This window comes from Mesoplodon mirus (assembly GCF_964341445.2).
Source record: "Mesoplodon mirus genome assembly, chromosome: 2".
In the NCBI taxonomy this organism is placed as follows: domain Eukaryota; kingdom Metazoa; phylum Chordata; class Mammalia; order Artiodactyla; family Ziphiidae; genus Mesoplodon; species Mesoplodon mirus.
This window is the reverse complement of record NC_138977.1, coordinates 92,152,937-92,178,245: the sequence shown is the minus strand read 5'-3', so window position 1 is coordinate 92,178,245 and position 25,309 is coordinate 92,152,937. Positions and strand designations below refer to the sequence as shown.

Below are 25,309 nucleotides of genomic sequence, written 5' to 3'. Positions count from 1 at the left end.
GATGAAACATCCATCAAATCATGATTAAATAAAATGGGAAATGGGGGAGCACACAAGGGCCAGTCTCTATCTCCCCATCCCTTTTTGAACATAAGAGGCTGCTTTTATTTAAAGAAAGCATTGCCAAGTTTCAATAAGGAAAATCTTGTTCAGTAAGGTATGAGTTTTTAATATTCAACATTCGGGTCCAATCCCCAGGAATTAGATGGCCTTTTTTGTGTTCAACTGTAGATGGAACTCAGGTCAGAAATTTCCCATCTCTTGACACAGGGATTTAATGAGAAGCAGAGAACCAAAACCATTATCCCACATTACTTCAAACTCTCTAAATTAGCCTCAAGAGAGACAAGATGAAAGAGACAAAGAACCAGAGCTTCTGAGATGTGTTATTAGTGGGGGAAGACAGACAGAGATCCCTAACATATAGCAACTGATGGAAGAAGGTTTAAAAAAACCAAGTTTGGTTCAGATAAACACCAATAATTTGGATGATTTTCTGAACCATCTGGACCTCTTGAATCTGCAACATTTGGCTGGAGAGCCTTCAAGATTTCTAGTACTTCCTGCTTCTGATTAGCATAGAAACACCATGACAACAATCTCCTTCAGAGTGTGCTGGTGGTTCCAATCCCATATGGGGTCCCAAAGCACAAAAACACTACACAGGACTGAACAGTTTAGGCCATTACTTCAGAAAGTTAAAAAATATATAAGGGGCCAAGGTTTTAGAAATAAGGCAAAGTGGCTCATTTATTCATATAAAGAGGATGGACCAAGTGAGAGAGTGGCATGGACATATATACACTACCAAATGTAAAATAGATAGTGGGAAGCAGCCACACAACACAGGGAGATCAGCTCGGTGCTCTGTGCCCACCTAGAGGGGTGGGCTAGGGAGGGTGGGAGGGAGGGAGACGCAAGAGGGAAGAGATACGGGAACATATGTATATGTATAGCTGATTCACTTTGTTATAAAGCAGAAACGAACACATCATTGTAAAGCAATTATACTCCAATATAGATGTTAAAAAAAAAAAGAGGATGTGCACTAGAGAAACTAACAAAAGATGGTTTGGTTTATACTGTATTTTACTTCCACTTGTCACTACTCAGTTTACAGGATTGAAAAAAAAATTAAAAAGCTTCACCTAGGATTTAAAACTTTAGCCAGAGGTATAGAAAAACACTTTAGGAGGTAACCGCCTATCAACAATATTTACCAAGGTCTCCTTGAGGGCCTGGGGTTAAGTTTAGGAGACAAGTCTTGCCTTCTCAAAATGTAGGGGATATAGTAAATAAAAAGGAAAGAGGAAACCCACCACACAACTGCAGAAATATAAAGTATAAGGGATTAGGCATGATTACTATGATTTCTGTTGGGCAGGGTAAATCTAGGAAATCTTAAATGGCAGATCTTAACAACACTTGGAAAGAAAAGGCAAGACATGGCACAGAATTCTATTCTGGTTGTAAACTACACCAATTCTCCTTAAAGGAACTTGAAGCCTTTGACACATCACTCAAATTCAGAATGGTATCAAGGATGAAAGAGATGAAAATGGGGCACAATTTTTAAAAATGTGCTGGAGTAGTTGTGCCTTTGAGAGCATGAGTTAAGAAAAGAAAGGGTAAGGTATACAGAAATAATTCAAAGGTAGATGGTGAGAAACTTATGGGCAGAGAGCTGTTTGGAGCTCTTTGCCATTCTGTTAAAGGTTTTAAAGGAATTTACTGTGACAATTTGGCAGCCTTTCCCACTTTCCCTATAAACAGTGTCTCACTGTAAAGATGCATACAGTACCTGGCTCAACAGTATAAAGAGAATGACACACAAGAACAGAACGATGGTAAGAGAAATAGGTACAGAATTCATTCAATTAAATAGAACTAAAGCTTAGAAAAACACTAAAGATGCATTTTTAAGAATCAACAAAAATTTAAGTTCAACACTATTTCAATCTTTAAAAACACCATTTGAACTTTCTAAACCATTAATCACATTTAAATGATTTAATAATTCTGATTTTGTACCTCAAAGTACCTCAGGTTCACTTTTTTAAAGAATCAGCCTTGATTGTAAACCCTCATGACTCCATGAACTGCCTGCCAACAGCTATTTATGTAAATCAGTCTTACCAGGAAGACTCCTTTGAATGGAGAAGGTTTTTATAAAGCGCCGCTTCTGCGTGATCTTCCTGCTTTGAGCAAATAAATGAATCACGCTTTCTTCTCAAAAAATTCAGAAGATCACCGTAGCAACAATATTCTGTAATGACCAGGGTGGGCCCTACGAGCATTTAAGAAAAGGTTAGAAAAAGGTGAGATATACAGACCATCCAGCCTCCCATAAAAATGCCCAAGGGTGATCATGGCCATTCACACTCAGGTTCAAGGCTAAGCCTACTTAGTACAAGTACAATCCTATCTATTAACATTGCTTAGCAAAAAGCAGCAGAGTAACCTTTTTACCTGAATTTCTAAGTGATTAGGGGCCAGGCATGACTGCTGGTTTTAGACAGGAGTTATAGCTTTCACCGTTACATTATTATCAAGCTTCCTATATGAATCCTTTGATTCACTTCTGTTTACAATGGGGGCTTCACGCCTCTTGGTAATGTTATTATGGAAATGATGATGAGCACAAAAAACAACTGTGGCATAATAGGAAAACCAACCACCAGAACCACCAGCTGAGACTGGGAGGTGGGGGAAACCCTGAAATGACGGGGCATCACCTGTGTTCCAGGGACTATCTGTCGAACTTTTTTTTTTTTTTTTGGTGTTGTGAACGCCTAAAAAACTGTAGCTCTGAAGTTAACAGGCAACTAATTAACTCAGGCAGGAATCTCTCAGGAACAATTCGTGATGTGGTGAAGCAACATTTATGGGGGTTGTTTTAAGAAATCATATAAACCTGTCAACTTGACAGTGGATCTCTTCAGACCTTGAGGAATGGCTCATTTTACACATCTTTGTTGCTTCTGACCAAAATGCCTTCTGGCAACATCACAGAAAGGCTTGATGAGAGGACTAATGACTGCTTCCGAATTGGAAATTTCTTTTTTATAGAAGTGAAGTGTTTGCTCATTTGGTGTATATTTGAGGGCTGGAAGGCTTAGAGGCCTATTTTTAATGATGGTATGTACATGAACATTAACCCTTTAGTGGCTAAATGTCATCCAGCAAAATATAAAAGCTCACAAGGTAAAAGAAAAGCTTTCTGGAGGAGATGAGACATTCTCGAGATATTCAAGAGGTCAATGTCGGTGAGACATACACGACTGTAACTAGGGTATGTCCTGGCTGTCCTGCCTCATGATGATAAAACCTGAAATATACATTCTTAAGTACAATAGCTTGGGTGGTGGGGTGCAGGAATCCAGCAAGAGGTTAGCCGCCTGGGTCAAAATCTTGCAAGGAGCTTATAATCAAGCATTGTCAAAAACCATATCAAAATCTCCCATCTTTTGATAATTTGACCCATAACAAGAGTCAGGTTGGCCATGGCCTTACCTCCAATGGTGCATGCTCCAAGAAGATTCACAATATTCACATGATTACCGAGGTAGCTTAAGACTTTGAGTTCAGACATTAGGGCTTCTCGTTCCGTTAAATGGGCACTTGCTAAAATTAAGAAACATCTTATTTTAGCAAAAAACAAATCTGGGGGGGAGCTTGGGATGAACTGGGAGATTGGGATTAACACATATACACTAATATGTATAAAATAGATAACTAATGAGAACCTGCTGTATAGCACAGGGAACTCTACTTCTCTTCACTATATGGTAGAAACTAACACAACATTGTAAAACAACTATATCCCCCCCCCAAAAAAAAACAAAGCCAAAAAAAGACAAATCTGGGACACTGATGGTGGGCATACACAGTAGCCTGCAGGAACTTACGTTTGAGCATTTTCACAGCAACAGTCATGGCCGCATCTGACTTAATTAGGCCGTATGCAGTGGCCTCAACAACTTTCCCGAAGGCGCCGGCACCCAAGGTTTTCCCTATAGAAAGGAACACAAGGAAGTAAGTGGCAATGGTGTGGTGGGACTGAAGGACTATTTGTGTCATTTCAAAACCAATAAAGGATTTCGGACAAATTCGTCTAAATACACTTCCTTAAAGTGTGCTTAATGCCAAATCTATGAAAGGTGGTGAAATCTCACAAAAAACACTTATTGTTTCAGGTGGAATAAAACAAAGGAAGCTACTGGGGTTCCCTAAAGTCACTGTTATGTGTACACAAAAAGGTTACGTGGAAAGCCCCTGTTGCATACTGACCAAAACTCAGCCTGTTTCTGGGAAACTCCCATTTGTGATCGTAAGGAAGTTGCGTTGGGTCTATGTAAACATAATTGTTTCCATTTATCTCCTCAACAACCTTCCACTGTACTTCATACATGGGTTTCTGGTGGAGGGAGAAAGGGAAAGAGGCATCATCTTTTAATGGTTAATGGTTCAGCCATTACAGCGTTCAAGGCAGAGAACAAATAAATGGTTACCTGCAAATATTTGTATGTGAGAATCATCACGATGATACACATCATACCAGCTGCGATCACAAAACCAATCAGCAAAGGCGTGAACAGGGTATGGGCATGGATTTGTTCTAAAATGAAGGAGGAACGTGGAATCACAACCTGTTAGTGGGGTCAGATCTTCACCACGACCACCTTGCCCCCAACTCGCCCACCTCCCACCTTACTGCCCATCACGGCAGAAGTCAAACCAGTTGCATCTGAGCTCCTTGCCTTGATTATTATCTTATTCTTGTTATTCAAAGGAATCTTTTAAAATAACAGCTTTAAACCAGATGACTGTGGAAAAGAAGTTGCGATTTCCATAGCACAAGCATAATGTTACGCTGTTTGTCAGTTAAAAGCAACATCTCAGTGAACTTTGCACTTCAAATTCCTGCCTTGAACTTTAAGGTGTTTCCTTTATGGATATTTTATAGTTTCTTCTTTATGTTTTCCTGATTTTCCAAATTTTCTACACTGAACACTGAGCTTTTTTCACAACCGAGAAAAACACTTCTAAAGTGTTCTTTTCACTGCACTACCTGAAAAAAAACCTATGATGAAGAACAATGTAAGATTCTTCCCCTCGTTACTCAAAAACTGAACAAACACCACCTTCTGGCACTCGTCTTTGCCAACTCAAGAAACAAAAACCGAGCCCTAAGAATGTAGGTGTTTAGTTCCTTTGTCTTCTGACTTCATACCAATTCATCAATTCATCCACATGGATCATTCAACTTATGTTAGGAGAGCTGGTCACTCATGAATCAAATTTTAAAGATGGTAAAGAAATAGCTCACTGGGCCTCCCTGGTGGCGCAGTGGTTGAGAGTCCGCCTGCCGATGCAGGGGATACGGGTTCGTGCCCCGGTCTGGGAGGATCCCATATGCCGCGGAGCGGCTGGGCCCGTGAGCCATGGCCGCTGGGCCTGCGCGTCCGGAGCCTGTGCTCCGCAACGGGAGAGGCCACAACAGTGAGAGGCCCGCATACCGCAAAAAGAAAAAAAAAAAAAAAAAAGAAATAGCTCACTAACATGATTTCATAAAAGGTAATGTTAACTTTCTGATATGGTGTCTGGCAATCTGTTAAAAATAACTGATTTTAAATCACAACTTAAATAATTTTTAATTGAATTTAAATATTTAAATTGCCCTGATTCTGTTTCTGTTTGGATGTAAAGTAAGTCTAGTTCTTCTATTTTCTTTCTCTACCCCTTTCTAATGGAAACCGTTGGAAATACACAATTAATTTTATATAGATACATATGCACACACATACATACGTGCACACACGCATAAAATACATATAGTACATGGTTACTGCACACATTTTATTAACAAAGTAGCACAGAATGAAACAGTAAGTTTGATGACAATCAAATGTGCAATGTGACTATTACCAGAAATGACATGGCCAGTGATGGAATGGACTTAAAATCATGATTGACATGGCAGGCAGAGCCTAAACATCCCCTTAAATTGGATTAAAAAGAAATATACCTTTGCTGTTACCTTTAAATGCAAAGTTAAAATAGGCAGAACTCTTGCCCACATCGTTGTAAGCCCTGCACTCCACCGTGCCATTGTGCTTAAAGGCACTGTCATCAATGGAGCTGTAAACCACTAGTTTTCCAAACGGTGACACAGATGAGTTTTGGATCTGCACATCCACTGGCCCAACGGGGACAGAACATCTAGCGGGAAAAAAAAACAGCAGTGCAGACTTACTCTAGGAAAAAGAATCAATCGATCAAACACATTGGATGTGGCATACTTTTAAAACTAAGTCAGAGGTTTGTAATCAGACATTTCCTTTTACAACTGAAGAGTGTGATGACGGATGAGCACGTCTGTGGTACCATGAGCAAGAAAAGCGCTTGGAAAAGAAGAAAGAGGTTTCAGAGTGAGAAGTGGGTTTGAAATCTGGGCCCAAACACCTATTCTGTTGACTTCCGACTGACTAGTACTTAAACCCTCCAAGACTCATTTCCTACAGCTGTAAACTTGGGGTGGTAATACCCATCTTGGAGGGTTATCGAAAGGATCAGAGATGAATTCAATAAGACGGTTGGTTCATATCCTGGCACACAGTAGCCTTTTATAAATAAATGGTGAAAGAACGTATGAAGGATTGAAAAGGAAGAGCGTGGAGGAGGAAAGCAGTAAAGTCTATGAGGATGAAGACAGGGCCAGCCGCCAAACACCAGAAGTGAGGACCCTACGGCTCGAGGTACGATCATGCCGCTGGGCTGGACTCCAGGTGGCAAAGACTCAGATGACCCTATTTTAACTTATCCCCCCCATATGCCTGGCAATTTTCTATTCCCTTACCTTGCTCTTTACTTTCCCCCTCAGCACTTAACACCTGCATATGGTAGTTATTTATTTCATCTTCTGCCCATCTCTGTCCATTAGAATATAAACTCACAAATGGGACTCAGGTGTTTTGTTCACTAGACCCATGTCTGGCCTACAGGGGGAACTCCATAAATATTTGCTCAACAGATGTCTAAAACTACTGTGGTTGCTTCCCCTGTGGGGTCTTGAACCCCCTATTACTCCCCAAAGAAAACACTCCACTAAAACTCAGCTGAGAACAACAATCCTATATAACCTCTTCCAACTTGGTGTTGATAAAAAAGGTCTATTCTGTGAAAAATGAAATTTCTATTATTATCCTTACTATTTAAATGATTGTGACGTTACACTGGCCTGAGTGTAAAATAGCATTTGATGGATAAAAACAGCAATGCTGACCCCATTTTCATCTTCAGGTAATGTGAAAGGACAATTTAAGGTTTAAGTGTGGATTGTGAGGGAGAGGAAGTACAATGCCAGATGTGCTCTGCTCAGGGCCTGGGCACCTCAATCAAGGAGAAAACCTTTTTAAAACACATAGCCCCAAACGCCCCATGTATGTGGTACTGTGCAATCATTACTTTTTGGTAACTTGGCAATTAACTTCCGAGGTAATTTTTTTCATGATAACTACAGCCACATTTCCCACACATATTACCTCCTGTGTATAGATTGGAAATCTAATTACTCTGTCCTGGAAAATTGCTTTATCTACCTGCAGGGTGGAAATTGCATGATAAATCCAAGAAGATAACCATCAAAATAGAGAAGTCATTCAGTAATCATGTTTCAGCAAACAAAATTCATGTCTACCAAGAAAAATATAGCAATTATGTCCTTTAAAAAGCCCCATGGATAGAAAAAAAAAAATAATCAAAACAAAGTTTGTTTTTTTTAAAATCTGAAAACATATTTGAAATTCAAGTGAATTGCAGTCCTTTCCTCATGCATGTTAAGTAGTACCCAAAATAATCATCTCACCTCTGCTCGGTTCCTGGACAAAAATACCAATCGATGGTGGGCTCTGGGAATCCTGCTGCTACACACTGCAGCATGCCATTCATGAGCCTGTCACGAGTCAGGATTTCTGGCTTTGCTGCAGGGAGAGAGAAGTGGCCTTATGTCAGACTGCTGGAAAACCTCACCAAGGCTCACTCCACTCTTTCTGAATCCTCAAAAACTTTCTCGAGGCCGAAGCGGACCCCCAGGAGCATGTTGTTCAAAGGGGAGAATCTGAACCAGTGAGTGGAAGGCACAGGGAAGGCAGATGTGAGGGTCTGACCAAGAAAGGCTTTCCCAGTTAGAGCTGCCCAGCCCCCGTGTGGACTGTCCATCCTGCGGATGCCAGGGTCTCCGAGATCTCCCTGTCCCGGGGATGGCTGAGGTTGCAAGACCACTGGGCAGGGCTTCTGTTTCCAGTGAGGGGGAACCTGAAAGATGGCATCTAATCAGGATTCTAGGATTCCCAACTATCTTAAAGGTGGAAATCCAGTTTAAAGGTTTCCTGCCATCAGGATTTCAAATGACTGAAACTTTTATAGGAATTTCAAGTTATTGCAGGAACTAGAACAGAAGAAATTAGGAGGAGTTATAGGAAAAGAGAAGTATCCCCCCCTCAGAAATTTCCCCTTTTTTTGGGTGGGGGTGTGGAAGGGGGTGGTGCAGATAAGGAGGTGAATCATCCTTTTACAGAGAAGCCAAAACATAAGAGTAAAACCCAGTACGGGCTTTTAACTCCAAACTTTTATTTCAAATACAAAACAGGAACAGAAAATGAGAAGAGGAAACCAGTTCAAGAGTTTAATTTATACATATGTCTAAACCTGAGTATAATCACTGAAAAAGTAAACTGTATCAGCAGGAATGCTCTAATTTGACATTTCTGTATAACTATAATAATCAACTGATGTTCAATCAAGGGTGCCCTAAAGCACTGAAAATTCTTGAGATTATTTCTAAAGTGAATGGAAGATGAATTTACATACAGTTGTTCTACTGGTAATATATCTGAAGGATTCTAACCCTTTGAGAATGAGTAAGCTCCACTGTAAGCACCTGATGGCAGGGATGGTGATGTGCTCATCCTGCATCCCTGGTACAGCATCGCATGTGCCGACGCCAAGCATGAGCACAGAGCTACAGGCGGCCGCGTGCGGCAGACAGACCTGCACCCCAGCTCCGACACTTAGAGGTTCTCTGCCTTCCACCAAGTCTCCTCGGGTGTCCAGTGGGAATAACAAGAGTACCCATTTCATAGGGATGCTGTGACAACTAAATGAGATGGCGCACACAAAGAACCAAGAATGATTCACAGAGACGAAACAATAAATGTATTAATTACTAATTTATTAGTTATTCATTTATTCAGTTATTCTTTTCTATTCAGAGTACCCACCCTCCTTGGTTAATCAAGTTTGCTACCAATTAGGTTAATTGTTTGCCACTCTAAATATTCTCTTCAATATCTAAAAACTGCTTCAAGATAGCATGATAACGTGTGTGTTTTAACCCGATGCATTGGGAATTTGACATTGATTATGTTGCAACTGATAGGAAAAATATACGTGGTCAGAGGAAAAGACTGACAGATCAGAAGCTTATTTCCTTGAAGGAAGGAAGTAGCTGATAAATGACATCTTTGTAGAACAACCTCTCAGCACCTCACCTCCTTGCAGGCAAATGGCTTGGCAGGGATCAGAGTGTCTGCATGCATGGCACACCCACCTGTCATTCAACCTGGCCCTGCTGATGCGCAGGCCATTTGGCTAATATACACAAAAGAGCAACACTCCAAAAGCAGTCTCAAGGTAGGGGCATCCTTGAGAGTTTGGATCCAATGCCAGCTTTCACAAATAGAGCAAGAAGACAAGCCATCGTCTTACGAAAGCATCCATCTGGCAAGTTTCATTTAATTATCATGGGCAACTGTGTGATCAGGCTGAAAAGTAGGACGTAACACAGAAAGCAGTGGAACTTTAGGAGAATGCTATTTGCTGAAGACTGCAGGCACCATACGGCAGGTCTCTCTGGACTCAATTCAAGTGTCATCTTCTTTTCCAAGCCATTCTCAACTCTCCAAAGCCAAGTTGGTTAGTTTCGCCTCCCTACTCCTGAAGCCCTTTAGAGCCCTTTAGAGCACCTGACGCGCTTATACAATATCCTGGTGTGCCTCCTCCTCCGTCACACTGTATGTTCTCAAGGGCAAAGACCATGTCTCACTGACTGTACCTCTGACTCCTAGCAGAGTCTGACCTATGGCAGACATACAGTAAGAGCTGTTGAATGATTAAGTCCCCCCAGAGGAACAAGTCCCTCATATTCCAAAGGAATTCAATTAGAGTCACAAAAAGGGACCTGGAAGAACAGCCTAATGGTGAGGGGCAGGATTTACACTATTTTTGCAATAGTGGGCCATGACATAAGAAATCCACACATATACCTGGCTATGTGATTTATTTTTGCATACTGAGATTTATGATGAGAGGGGAAGGTCTACACATAGATAGTAAAGATAACTGGATAGGACTCAAATGGGAATCAAGTTCATAAGACAGATCTCCTCGTACCAACCTTCCTTTTGTCATTCATTCTTCCTAACGCTACATGACAAATTTTTAGTGGAATTAAATATTACTCAGTATGGGGGAAAGGGCTGAAAGGATGCCTGATGATGTTCACAGTGGTTATCTCTGAGTAGCAGGGTTATGGATAGTTTCTAGTTCATTCTTTTGACTTAGTTTCTAATTTTTTTTTTTTACAGTGAACACATAGCTAATAACAAACCTATAAGACATTTTTTAATTAAAAAAAAAATTGGGGGCTTCCCTGGTGGCGCAGTGGTTGAGAGTCCGCCTGCCGATGCAGGGGACACGGGTTCGTGCCCCGGTCCGGGAAGATCCCACATGCCGCGGAGCGGCTGGGCCCGTGAGCCATGGCCGCTGAGCCTGCGTGTCCGGAGCCTGTGCTCCGCAATGGGAGAGGCCACAACAGTGAGAGGCCCGCGTACCGCAAAAAAAAAAAAAAAAAAAAAAAAAAAAAGGAACAGCTGAAAATTACATAATCAATTGCATTTAGCTTTGGTTGCAAGTGCTCTAAGATCCAAGCCTTCTAGCATGACACCTGGTAGCAGTTATACAACGGCCAGGGCTGGCAAAAGGTACGCTCTGGCTGACCTACTTGTTCCTATGTACTGGTTAATTAGGCAGATTTTTAAGCTACTATCCCAACCTAACCTAAGGCTAATAGAGCAGCTTTTGTCCTGTTAGACCTTAGGCTGGCAAACCAAGCTCAGAGGGCTCCTCAAACTTCAGTGTGCATTTGAAGCATGAGGAGATGAGGCTAAAATGCATATTCCTGGGCCCCATCTCCAGAGATTTAATAAGTTGAGTATCTGACCCAGCAAAGGGCTTTTTTAGAGAATCTTCAAGGGACCCTATCAGGGCCGGGACTAGAGTGAGGCAAGAAGAGCACCTAAGGCGAGGAATTTAAGAAGCTTCTCACTCTCTAGGTCTTGCAAATACAGGTTGGCACCCTGAGTGAGCACCTCCTTAAATTTGGCAACCTAGGCATCTCTCCTGCCTCATCCTAATTCCAGCCCTGTCCCTAATGTTGGTGACAAGAGACCTCATTGTGAAAAGGCTAAATTACACGAGTACAGTTTGGGCTGTACATGGCAAGTTGCACTACAAAAAATGTTTAATGCATAAAGAATGAGCTAGGTATAATTCTGATTCCTAAAAATGAAAATCTGGGCTCATCTGCATTTTGTAAGTGCCTCAACGCACCGTCTAAGGCATTAAATATACATTTTGCTTTTAAAGACACATAACTCCCTGCAATTCTCCAGGTTAAATCTGAGCAGTGTTTTCTTAGATATTCTGCAATCAGCAGTATACCAAATGACACATTCCTTAATTCCTCCCAAGTTGGAGGTTTAGATAAGCCTAAGAGGTGTATAAGCTATGTATTTCCTGTGGAGATAAAAATTAGCCTTGCCTCCTTTCAAAGCATTGTGGACCTCAGTCATCTGGCGTCTCCGACAACACTGATCAGCTCGTAGGCAGATTTCAGAGTGCTTATAACTCTTCTGAGAATTTATTGCTCATGCAATTAAAAATCCCAACCATGTGCTGACTTACCCCACAGATATGTGATCTTACAAAATATTCCTTTTCACCAACATCATGTCCATACGGAAGGCAAGAACAAATCGAATTTTAAAGAACACAGCACATGTGACAAAGTGAAAGAGCGGCATGGACATATATACACTACCAAACGTAAGGTAGATAGCTAGTGGGAAGCAGCCGCATAGCACAGGGAGATCAGCTCGGTGCTTTGTGACCGCCTGGAGGGGTGGGATAGGGAGGGTGGGAGGGAGACGCAAAAGGGAGGGGATATGGGAACATATGTATATGTATAACTGATTTAATTTGTTATAAAGCAAAAAAAAAAAAAAAAACAAATAAAAGAACACAGCACAGACAACAAGAGCTGGGGGGTGGGTGGGAGGAGGTGCACAGGTAACTGGTGGGGAAGCACTGAGTATAGTTCTTGGCTCCACTTAACTACCTCCACCAACTCCTGCTACAAATGTGCATCTGCCCACACTCTCTAATCAGCAAAGAACACAGACTTAAGTGTCCATACAACAAAAGACAAAATGAAGAGGGATCTTACGGGTGGGTATGTTTTTACAATTGTGGGTCCCATGATATTTAATGGCAATACAGCAATGCTTTGTAGCAATTTGTCACGATCATGGTTTGGGTCTGAGTCAAATCTACGTTCCTGCCATAATATCGTTATAATAAAGGAATATAAATCAACTCAAATAGAAGTATTAAAAAGCTCAGGTTAACTTTTACTTATAAAAGGAATATCATACTTTTTTAATACTTTAAAAAAAAAAAAATCCCCAGAACAGACATTTTGAAAATACATTTTGGATACAAACAATTATACATAAAATGGATAAACAACAAGGTCCTATAAGGGAACTATATTCAATATCCTGTAATAAACCATAATGGAAAAGAATATGAAAAAGAATATATGTACTATTTGTGTATGTACAATTCAATCACTTTGCTGTACACCAGAAACACAACATTGTAAATCAACTATACTTCCAAAAAAAAAATTAAAGAAAATACATTTTGTTTTATACATTCTTAAAGATATCCAGCAACTGGCGTATGGGTACTTTAATAGAAATTTGTTTAACAAATGAAACAAAACTTCAACTATAGTGTCCTACATCCAGTTCTGTTTAGCAGAGTGTCTATCATTTAAAAAAAAAAAATCATTCTCCTACTGAAGTGATGTACTAAATGAAAGGTATGCAATTTTTTAATGTAAAAGGTGAAACAGCAAATATTTTACATTTTAGAGGCCATAGTCTCTCACAAATACTCGATTCTGCCACAAACATAGCCATAGACATGTAAGCAAATGTGCAAGGCTGTGTTCCAATAAGATTTTATTCACACACACTGAAATTTGACTTTTATTTTCACATCTCACAAATCTTCTGGTGTTTTTTTTTTCCAACCATTCCTACCACCCACCCGCCACCCCAAAGAAAGAAAGAAATTCTCAGCTTATGGGCCATTCAAAAACAGGATGCTTGTCAAATCTGGCCAGAGGGCTATAGTTTGCCAATCCTTATTCTAAACAGCCATCAAAAAAGATCTCCCTATCCTGAAAGTTAGCTTTAAAAAAAAAATGATGAAACAACTTGGAGAAAGCCTTCCTCAGCCAGAATCACTGTGCCCAATTTACAGGAGCACCATCACTGGGTGACATAGACAGGGAGGGGGGATGTGTAATATATCACAATGCAACCCTCCCTACTGCCAAGGAGTGCAGGCATGTGATAAAGTGCTACTTTTCTACTCTGTATGAGTAGTGAACTCAATTTGCCACATAATTCAGAAGTGGAAGAGAAGGGTTACTGAAACAATGCCCATGGAAAGATTATGTACCTATTCTTGGATTAATTTAAATTTCTACTACATTATAGATGATGCTGTATACATTTGTAACTGAAGGGGGCTAATTTGATGTAAGAACACATGTGGCTCAATTGGGAAGGAAATTTCCATAGAGCAGAAGTTCCACTAATATGAAAGGGACTACTCATGTTATTTTCACAGAAGTATATCCCAAGTCCAGGGTCAATTCTAGCTGAAGCTTACATGGTTCCAAACCTAAACCTCTTCTCCTGCTTTTCCACCATAAACATGAAATAATGGCCAGACCACACCAACAAAGGGCCTAACGATCTAGATGGGTTTCCCTGTCCTCCAATTGGTTCAGCGATTAAACAGATCTCCAAATTACCAACAGACCCCACCAGACCAACTTTCTAATGAGACATGAAAGAAAAATGATACCAACACATTTCCTAAATTTTTTTCAAAATATAAGAGAATCAAACTCTAAAGTAGTTTGCCATGATATTCCTTTTTTCTTCTAATTTAAATGTCTATAGCAATTCTTGCATCCACAGAGATCCTCTTCATAAGGAGAAGGAGATATTAAAGTGCCACATCAGAAACAACACTCATGGGCTTCCCTGGTGGCTCAGTGGTTGAGAGTCCGCCTGCCAATGCAGGGGACACGGGTTCGTGCCCCGGTCCGGGAAGATCCCACATGCCACGGAGCGGCTGGGCCCGTGAGCCATGGCCACTGGGCCTGCGCGTCCGGAGCCTGTGCTCCGCAACGGGAGAGGCCACAACAGTGAGAGGCCCGCGTACCGCAAAACAAAAAAACGAAAAAAAAAAAAAACCAAACACTCATAACTCCCAAGCAATTTAAGAACAAAAACTCATTTCAAGTTCAGGAAAAGAAAATAAAAACAGACTTCAGATACTGTCAAGTCTCAAATTACCTATAAAAAAAATAATGTAGAAAGATAAGAAACTATTTTTATATAGATTAACTACCCATACTAAGAAGATCTGAAAATTATTCCTTAATTTGGAACTGTCCTGCAAGCCATCACAGTGTATCTTCCGTGACATATGTTCGAGACATAGGAGCATGAAAGGTGACAGATGATAACCTTATCAACTTCCAGGCACTTAGCTGAGGTCGCTCATTTGAGATTAAACAAGATAATTATAAACTTTAAATAATCATTTGGTTGGTTTCTTTAAAAACTCAGTCACATCATTTCAGAGTCCCACCCTCACACACCACAATGTCTCAAAATGGTATCAAATACGGGTTAAAGAAATTATCAAATAGCCATGCAATGAGATTACCAAAGTAATACTGTAGAAGAAATATTATGGCATGGAAGATTGCTTACAGTGCATTCACTGCTCAGCACCAAAGCACACAAGGTTAGTTAGCAAAAGAACCTCATTCTTGTTCTACCCCCACACAAAAAAAAAAGTTTTAAAAATGGTCTGTAAAGATATATATAAGAGATATATTAGCACTGGTAATCCATAACATGTAAATAAACTTCAAAAGGTACAATTAAAACTTGTTTGATTCTTATTTTTGCCTATTTGTGTTTTCAAGTTATCCTATCCTTCACATAACATTTTTATAATAAGAAAAAATTGTTTAAAGCTAAAAACACATGTATACAAATGTTTGCACAAACCAGGCTACATTCTGGTTACTGTGGTAGCCTTACAGCAAACTCTCAAAAGCAAGTAAATAAATCAGAGAAAGGAGGTCTATTTAGCACTAGCTTTATTTAATGTTGAAGAATTCCAGTAATTTAGTATAGGAGTAGGTCTAATAGAATCCACCTAGTAGGAAAAAAGAAAAGAAAAAACAGAAAAACACTAAACAGCAAAGCTTCTCAAGTAAAACTTGATAAGTGTATTAGCAGTAAGTCTTAAAATTGTAGCCTCTACCGCAAGTATGGTTTGGACACCCAAATGTTTGGAAGGCCCTATCATCTTTAAAAAATGGAAATAGAAAGGCTAATAGGTTAAGAGGTAGGAAAACATTTCCACCTTCCCAAAAGGCAAGGTCCTAGTAACTTTGTTCTCTTGACTCATGAGGATCTGGAAAGGTGCCCCAAACCCCCAAACTGCCACAGCCACCCTGGGTATTATTTTACCCTGGATAAAGTCACTGAAACTTCCAGCCAGGTGGATGACCCAGATGGCTGGCTGGCTGGCTGGCAGACTGTCCAAAGCCATCTAGCTACACGGCTGTCCTGTTAGGTCTACCCTCACCTACGGCAAATGGTGGGCAGCGCATGTGCTTTATTTGCACAGTGTTGCACTTAGGGTGGCTTCTCCCTGGAAGAAGGATAGCTTAGCTATCCATAACTGGATTTAACTATGACCCAAAATAAAAAATACATAAAAAGCAGCTCAGATTCTGTAGATGTGGTCAAAGGGAAACACTCCCATGAAGAAGCCTCATTCTAGATGATTTATTACTTTGACTGATTTGGGTATATTGTATGATCTATAAATAATCGCTTACACCAGACAGGATGTTAATTATATGATGCCGTGGTTTAGAAATAATATATTATTTAGCATTTCCTTAAATTGTTTCAACCCCCTGTTAACACTCTGCCATAAATGGAGGGAAATCGGTGATTTTGAGAATTAGTTTGGTGTAGAGTTCAGCCGTTGTTTGGATATCCAATCGAGCTTAACATTACTGGTGTTCCGTGTAATCCCAAAGATGAAAGGCAAGCGCTTTCATTCTCTAGACCTTACTTGTCCTCATGGCCTTCCTGTACCACCACCTGAGTACCACCATGCTCTCACTCAGCTGATAGGTCTGTCATTAAAGGATAGACCTTTGAGATTGGAGAGGGATCTATTTATGGCTCCCAGATATCATTTGCTACAAGTTTTAAATTCATAAGACTGATCTGGAAATGCTACCAGATAACATTTTATAATGCTACTAGTGTCATTTTAAGTTACTGGCCAATCAAAACCATAATGAGATATCTCCTCACACCTGTCGGTATGACTATTATTGAAAAGACAAGAAAACAAGTGTTGGTGACAATGTGGAGAAAGAGAACTCATATCCTGTTGGTGGGAACATAAATTGGTATAACCATTATGGAAAACAGTATGGACGTTTCTCGAGAAATTAAAAATAGAACTACCATGTGATCCATCAATCCTACTTCTGTGTATAAATTCAAAGGAAACAAAACTATTATCTCGAAGGATTATCAGTACTCCCACGTTCACCGCAGTAATATTCACAACAGCCGAGGTATGGAAACAACCTAAATTTCTTTCAGTGGATGAATGAGTAAAGAAAATGTGGTGTGTGTGTGTGTGAGAGAGAGAGACAGGGGGGCCAAGTGGATAACCAGGGTTAAAATATGTGTTTGGCCTCTTATTTGTCCTAGATCTGATAAAAACCTTTACTGTATGCCATTTATTGTAACCAAAGAGACCATAAGTTTCTAATCCATTATCACAGGCTACCTACAGAATCTTGGTGATGTCACTTTTTCTAAACATTTGCAGGAATTTTGCAAAGAGTAGTGCCTATTAAGAAAGCACTTTTGGGTAGTTTTATAGTTCTTAGAACTCTATTTTCCTCCCAATTTTGATCTGAAAGGGAAACAAATGGCCATTTTCACCTAAGATATCAAACTTCTTTTTAGAACTAAGAATCTGATTTCTGTATACACCTTCAATAAGCAATTCAAGAGTAATTGTAGTAATGAAAGTTCAATGCAAAGAATCACTGACTTTTTTGTTTCACTTTTTGGCCATTATAAACCACCTTTAATATCAGTGAGCCTACTTACCAGACCCATGTAAATCATGGCTTGTTAGAGAAGTTAAAAACAGTATTAAAACATTTTCAAGTTTAACGTGTATACATATATTTTTCTCTTAAAGGCTCCACATAAGTGATTAGAACACAAACACACACACACACACACACACGCACGATATCCTCAAATCTACATGTGGAATTTTCAAAACAAATGGATTCTTCAACCACCAAACATTTAACTGTTCAAAATCAAGGATCTTCCTGAGCATTTCTCATAGCTGAATCTATTAAGCAATTATGCATCCCTGTCACTGAGTGAAAGTAGCCTGAATTCCTACAGTAATAGCATGCATTTATTATTCTGATTTTTATTCATTCTAGTTCTTGCAGAGCACAATTCCTTTCACCCTTGGGGCTAAGCTTATTTACAGAATAAAATATGCAGTAGATCTACATATGTATTTGGCTCAGCTAAAATGGTATGTCAAAATAGACACAACTGGTCCAAGTTTAAATTTTAAAACTATTTTTAGCTTTTGATTTTAAATTTAACATTAAAAAAAATCTGGCCCCATGATACATCAATTAGAATTTTTTTTCAATCCAAAAAATAAAGTTAACAAAGAAATTAGCTAACTATATCTGTGAAGAGCAATTGGGACATACTTCATAAGAAACAGATAAAAGATTCACACAAAAATGCTACCTCTGTCAAAGCATTTGGAGATCAAGAAATCCAGCATGTTAGGTTAAGTGAAATAAATGCCTTTATAGTCAGCTTAGTGTTTGTAATAAACTGACATCAATGAAGAGACTCCCTGAAGAGCTTAACCTACGAGGGCAGACACTACACACCCTCATCCGTGTGCCCAGTGCCATGAAGCAGGAGCTCAGTACGTGCTGGGAGGTATTTGCGACCCAGGCCCCAGAGTATACAATAGAAAAGGCCTCCTGCACTAACAGGGAATCCAAGAAGGGATAATTTGGGACAGTTCAGGCCATTTCCTCTCTAGTTTCAAACAGGCGTGAATTCACCAGCAGAGGTCATTAACACCGATCCTATCGGATGGCAAATTAGGCTGGTAAGTAAAAAGGTAGCAATTTTGTCACCCTGAGAAAAGAAAGGGTGACTTAAGAGATGTCTTTCTAAGGTCAATGACTCATGACTGACTGGCAGACCACACACACTGGCAAATGGAAGCAGGAAAAAGGGGGAAAGAGACAGATCTTAATGCACCCTGGACCTTGAAGCCAGGGAAAGAGAAATGCAAACGACACAATTTTATAAAGTTCCCAACTACTATGCTTCTGAAAGTGAGGCCTGTCGAGTAGGCCATGTCCATGATCTACTGGTACTGGGGACCTAAGCATAGAAACCGAGACTAAGCAATTTGACTTAATTGTATCCGTTGAAATCTAATAATAAAAAAAATCCATTCTTGGATTTTATATATCTTTGCTCTTTTCCATCTCACTTCTCTAGTGACTGGTTCTTTCTGTATTTTATAATAAGTATTGATCTAATACAATAAGAAGTATTGTATTTTATAAGAAATTAAAAATACAAAAGGTCCTTTACCACAGACAGTTTGAGAAGCACTGCACTAGAACACCCTAAATAAAGTTTTGTATGGACAGTATGGATATGACGCTTGCAAGGATATTGATTTACCTGCAATCATCTCTTCAATTACTTGAACAGTAAGCAGGTAGTTTTGCCCATGTGTAATACACTAAACTCTTCTGATTAACAACTGAATTAATCTAGAGATATTTGAATTGCAGGCCAATGAGATACCACATAATCAAAATTGTCCCCAGGAACTGAGATGTTAATTAACATGTTTCCCTTGGAAAAGCAGAGTTCTGTGGTCATACAAATGTGAGATATATGCTCATTCCCATGCCTCCTCCTGGGCAGGCAAAATACACGTTAGCATATGAAGGATGCTGAGAAGGTCTGTAGTTAAGAAAAATGTTTATGCAGATGTGATGCTCTTTTATCTAAATACATGTTAATACCTTGTTCAGGAAACACGATTTTGGAAATGCTGGAATTGACAAAAGACTCCAGATTAGCCATCAAAAACCTGTCTTGAGGGTCACTTGCTAGCTGCTTCCTGTCTTCATCTGTAAAGGGATCACGCTCGCCACCCCACCACGCTGGTGAGCGGCAGCATCAGTGAAGTAATGATGGAAAATCACTCTATGCAGCAAGTAATAAGCTCCTGGAGGACAGGGAATTGGCTCCCATCGTGCAGCCCAACACACACAAGCTGTTACTAAGCTGTTCTCTAGGGAATGTGCCAGGTTGTCTCCTCACGCCCCACCCCCACCCCGTCATGCCCCGGATGGCTAATTCCGATGGTCATTTTGTGGGCCGGTCCCTTGGGATTCCGTGTCTTTGGAGGCCTCCTGCCTCTGGTCCCCTGGCTGGTGTGGTGTGGCAGGCACCTGCCACCCTTCCTGGGAAATGCAGGGGGCCCCAGAGCAGAGCAGGCCTTACATTTGGCAAAAGTCCCAGCTGGTGAGCACAGCCCCAGGCATCAGCCTCTGTGCAGAGAAGCTGCCCCAAGACACTGTGGGATGTGGGCCACACGGGGCTCAGGTGTTCAGGTTCCCACGTCCACTGCCATCCTCCCACCCTAAACCACCTGTTCCCTTCTCCCACAGCCTCCACGCGATACGCAGTGGGGACCCACTGAGCTGAGCGATACTGCATTCATCTCACACAAAGAATACCCCAACATGGGCTTCCCTGGTGGCGCAGTGGTTGAGAGTCCGCCTGCCGATGCAGGGGATATGGGTTCGTTCCCTGGTCCGGGAAGATCCCACAAGCCGCGGAGAGGCTGGCCCCGTGAGCCATGGCTGCTGGGCCTGCGCGTCCGGAGCCTGTGCTCCGCAACGGGAGAGGCCAGAGCAGTGAGAGGCCCGCGTACCGCAAAAAAAAAAAAAAAAAAAAAAAAAGAATACCCCAACCCCGAAAGAGAAAGTGTTGTAACGAGAAATTGTTTGTCAGGGCTTGATAGCACTTCTTTCCCACCTAATACCATAATCTAGCTCCTATTCAACCTCCGGCTCCCCATTTCAACAATCAGTAAGAATACATTCTCCCTCAAACTGTTTGCTATTTTTAACTTCTATGGCTCCTCTGTTGACTTCAAAGGCAGCACCCAGCATCTGAGTGCCAGCTACAAGGTCATGTGGTCAGTGAAATGTAGGACAAGGAATTGGTTTTTGTACACAGTCTTCCAACCACCAAACCACGAGGTCTTTGTTAAGGTCAAATTATCATGAAACGTTATTGACCCAGTACACAGTGAACTCAGTGCAGCAGCTGTTACAAACACTAGCCACAACTTAAAAGAATAAAAAAATAAAAAGGAGCCATTCGTTCTACTCACTGTTCACGTAAACATTAAATGTCACAGAAGAATTCGCATCAGAATTGGACACGAGAAATGTGTAAGTGCCTCCTTCGGTCCCTTTTAATCTGGTTAGATGAAGTTCACTTACATATCTACAAAGAAAGGACAACCCATCAGTCACCTGTGGACGGCCGGCCTCGGAGCGTGTGGCTTTATCAGTTTCTACCTGGAAATACATGCTTATTTTGGAAAAATATGCCCCACTTAATTCAGTATTAACAAGATCCACATTAACAAACAAGAACACACATATGTATTTCATTTGGGACAGATGCCTGGCGTGTGAGAATACAGAGTGGGGAAAGGCTCTCTCGGCATTAAAGCAACCTCACAGACATGGCAGCCTCTTCCTCTTCCTGAGCTGTCCCCACGGCCGCATCCTTCTCTGCCCTGTTCAGCCTCCCTCTCATCAGTGTCCTGAACTCGCCCGCCCTGCTTTAACAGCACCTGCCTGGCAAAACGCCAGGCTGGCAGGCATCTCCATGTAGGTGTCTCCATGCAGATGCTTCAGGGTCACACGGCAAGGTCAATACCGCTGCCCTCACCTTCCTTCTTGTGACACCACCGTCTCCTGGCTTTCCTCCTACACACCCCCCCCCCGCCGCTGCTTCTTCCCAGTGTCCTCTGCAGCATGTGCTATTCGACCTTCTGTTTCACCGCAAGGACATCATAGATGGCTGTGATAACTGAGCACGCAGTACCACCATCGGGGGCATTACTGACACGGGCTCCAGCATGGACGGAGCGCCCTGGGCGCCCCTTGACCCCCACAATCGACTCGACACTCGGTGGCTGGTTCAGTCTCTCCTCTCACACTGCACGTGCTCCCTGGGCAATCCACGCTCCCCTGAACTTCTTACTGTCTGCTCACAGATCCTGACCTCTAGTCCAGACCTCCCTGTCCTATGCCTTCTTCCTCTACAGACCTATGCTCACATCCCACGCCCCCCAGTCCAGAATGCCCCTGGGACTGGACTGTGGCTCACCCACACCCTTTCTTCTGTCCTTTCCCCTCCCTACCCTGTTCCCCCCAACTCCCCGCCAGGTCTCTCTCTCCTTTAATGAAGACCCTGCCTGTGAATCCCTCCCGCAGGCGCTGCATCCAGGGAAGCTGACCTACGATACATTCTACCTGAACACCCCCGCTCCAGATCCCACAGTCAACCTCAAATTCAACAAACCCCAAGCTGAGCTCATTGCCTTTGCCCCCTCCCTCTCGAATAGTACTGCCTCTTACCATCCAACCTGGCTGCCACAACCAGACTCCTGAGAGCATCCTCAGCTCCTGCCTCTTTCCTAGCCCTTCGATCACCTTTAAGGAGGAAGCCTGGACACCTCCCAATCCATGCTCTTCCCTCCAACCCTTAGACCGAGGCCCAGGACAGCATCCTTTCTTATCCACACTCTTACAACAGCCAAGAGCTCCTGACTAGGACGAAATACTAACTCTATCTAGGCACCTACCTCTTATCAGCCGTGGGCTCTTGATCAAATTAACCCATCTAGGTCTCAGATTCCTCTTCTATAGAAAGAAGGGAAGTAAGAGTGCTTCCTCATTGGATTTGTGAGGACCAAAATTATTGAGTTAATGTACATGAGGGACTTTGAACAGCACATGGCAGGAAAAAAGCACACACAGCTTACAATGAAGTGTCACTATTTCTACTGTTTTTATTGTAAGTGTTTTGAGGATCAAATGAGAGGTCTGGGGCTTCCCTGGTGGCGCAGTGGTTAAGAATCTGCCTGCCAATGCAGGGGACACGGGTTCGAGCCCTGGTCCAGGAAGATCCCACATGCCACAGAGCAACTAAGCCCGTGCACCACAACTACTGAGCCTGCGCTCTACAGCCCGCGAGCCACAACTACAGAGCCCATGTGACACAACTACTGAAGCCCATACGCCTAGAGCCCGTGCTCCTCAACAAGAGAAGCCACGACAATGAGAAGCCCATGCACCGCAACAAAAAGTAGCCCCGGCTCACCGCAACTAGAGAAAGCCCGCATGCAGCAACGAAGACCCAACACAGCCATAAATAAATAAGTAAGTAAGTAAAAATTAAAAAAAAGAGAGAGAGAGAGAGATGTCTGATGTAAAAGAAACTTAGGTTCCCCGCCTGGCCCAAAGATGCTTAATGATTTTTAGTTTTCTTACAGTTTTAAAAAAATGATTAAAGGCAATAACATTTCTCTTTCTCTGAAGAGAATTACTTAATGTGTCCTAGTATATGCTAGTCACTGCTATGAACTATCCTCAGAACTCTAGGAGAGAACTATCCTCCAATTTACAAACAAGAAAACTGACGCATGGACTTTTCTGTGTGCTCTAAACACACAGCAAAATGAAATGATGACGACTCAGGAAGCAGCCCCAAACTTCCTTCTGTATCAGCTGTCCTCTCATACATTGACGGGTCACAGAAATAGGATCCGGTAAGCCAAGGGGACGGGGTGGGGGGAACGTGTAATTCCCCAAACAAGGCCCTTTTCTTACCTGATGTTACTTTCATTCTCAGACTTGGGGTAATCTTCCCACTTGTCAGTGGAAGTTTTGTTCATATATATCCACTGTCGGTGTTCAGGTTTGGGATATGCCTCATACTCGACAACCAGATCCACATTCTCGCCATCGTTTACAAATACTGTTGTATTCATCATAGGGAAGATGTTAATGAATCCTTTATCTAATCACAGCAGAATGAGACAGAAAGAAACTGTTATCCCCAAAATGTTATCTTGACGAATAACAAAACTTCATCTTTGGATTATAAAGATATTGACTGATTTCCAGTATTAATTGGCAATGACAAGTAAGAATTCTGACTAGCCATTTTACACTTTATTTTGCTCTTGGAGAATCATAGTCATAAAGTGAGAAAGGACACATGTTGGAAATGTTTATTCTCTTATCTCTGTCTCTTAAGCAAGTCTGTTAAAGATCTATCACCATCTTATAAGTCTTCTAGAACTACCAGTCCTGATGTTTATTAGGCTAAAAAGTATTTGGACTAAATAGTTAGCCCATACCCAGATCCAAGATCTGGGTATATGTGATAAGAAGATGTCATAAATCAAGAAGGGGAAGAGAGCCCCAATATTTAATAAAAATGTTGCAAGAATGTCATTTAGTATTTAGAGAAAAATAAACTTAGGTCTTCTTACCATATCATATATCACAAATGAATCTAAGACAGCATTTTAATAATTAAACCATATTTTTAACTACACAACGGAATTTACTTCTATCAAACTTTGTGGAGGGAGGGCAAGGGGAGTTTTCTAGGCTTTTTAGAAGCAACCAAAGAAATAAAAATCATAAAAGACAAATCTAAATACATAAACATTTTCAAAAAATATCTATATATAGGAAAATTAATTAAGGTAATAGGAGAAAGAGGACATAAAAATATAGAAGGAAAAATAAACTACTAATTTAAATAAGGCATTCCTTTTCACATATTAAAAGTAGCAAAACTTCAATAAAGCTGTTAAAAAATAATGTATACCCACTCTGGAAAAACAGCAAAACTAATCTGAAATAAATTCAATAATTTTGCAAGTGTAATTAAAGTAGCACTTTGTAAATGGGCACAACTCTTTTGGAAAGCATTTAGCAATATAGATTTTTAAAAATTATCTATTTTTCAATTTAATCCAGAGAACTCTTCTTAGTGAGGTAGATGGCTACGTGCAAAAAGAAGTGTTATTTACACTAGTCATAATAATTTTAAAAATGAGAAAATAGAGAACTGGCTAAGTAAATAAAGCAGCCCTTAGAAATTATTATATAATAATAACAATACAAGGAAGAGCTTGAAAAAGACCATCATAAAATAATTGCCAATATCGTATTTATAGCCTCCATTTATGGAATGCTTACTATTAGAACTGCCTTAAGTTCTTTAGCATACACTTTATTTAATAATTATGACAAACATTTAACTTATAACAATACTGAAAGAGAACGCTTGTAACCGCTAATTATAGATGAAAAAGAAATCAAGTCCTGGAAAGCCATATAGCTGGCTACCCAAAGCAGAGCCTATATGTGAATACAGGTCTGTAAGAACCCAAGGCTGGTCTCTTTACTGTTGCACAGCCTAGAGTCTCCACATACTTTAAGTGAGAAAGAGAGAGAACATAAAATTGTATGTATAATTAAAACCCTGTTGCATATAAAAATATAACCATATACCAAATCCTAAAAAAGGTTATATCAAGTTTGTGGAATTATGGAAGAGTTTTAATCTTCCATTTA

At 40.9% G+C, this 25,309-nt stretch overlaps 1 protein-coding gene across 2 annotated transcripts in view; it reads right to left on the bottom strand.

The window, feature by feature from the left end:
* The window catches only part of KIT (KIT proto-oncogene, receptor tyrosine kinase), an 85,699-nt gene that overhangs the window by 7,685 nt on the left and 52,705 nt on the right, over nucleotides 1-25,309 (bottom strand). The window contains exons 6-14 of one of the 2 annotated variants that reach the window (XM_082611045.1): nucleotides 23,546-23,735; nucleotides 21,031-21,146; nucleotides 7,868-7,982; nucleotides 6,029-6,222; nucleotides 4,512-4,618; nucleotides 4,291-4,417; nucleotides 3,909-4,013; nucleotides 3,514-3,624; nucleotides 2,137-2,287 (exon numbers count right to left, since the gene is read on the bottom strand). In XM_082611045.1, coding sequence (XP_082467171.1) covers nucleotides 2,137-2,287; nucleotides 3,514-3,624; nucleotides 3,909-4,013; nucleotides 4,291-4,417; nucleotides 4,512-4,618; nucleotides 6,029-6,222; nucleotides 7,868-7,982; nucleotides 21,031-21,146; nucleotides 23,546-23,735 — 1,216 coding nt within the window. The remainder of the gene's footprint in view (nucleotides 1-2,136; nucleotides 2,288-3,513; nucleotides 3,625-3,908; nucleotides 4,014-4,290; nucleotides 4,418-4,511; nucleotides 4,619-6,028; nucleotides 6,223-7,867; nucleotides 7,983-21,030; nucleotides 21,147-23,545; nucleotides 23,736-25,309) is intronic. The other variant, XM_082611046.1, reaches the window with a different exon arrangement.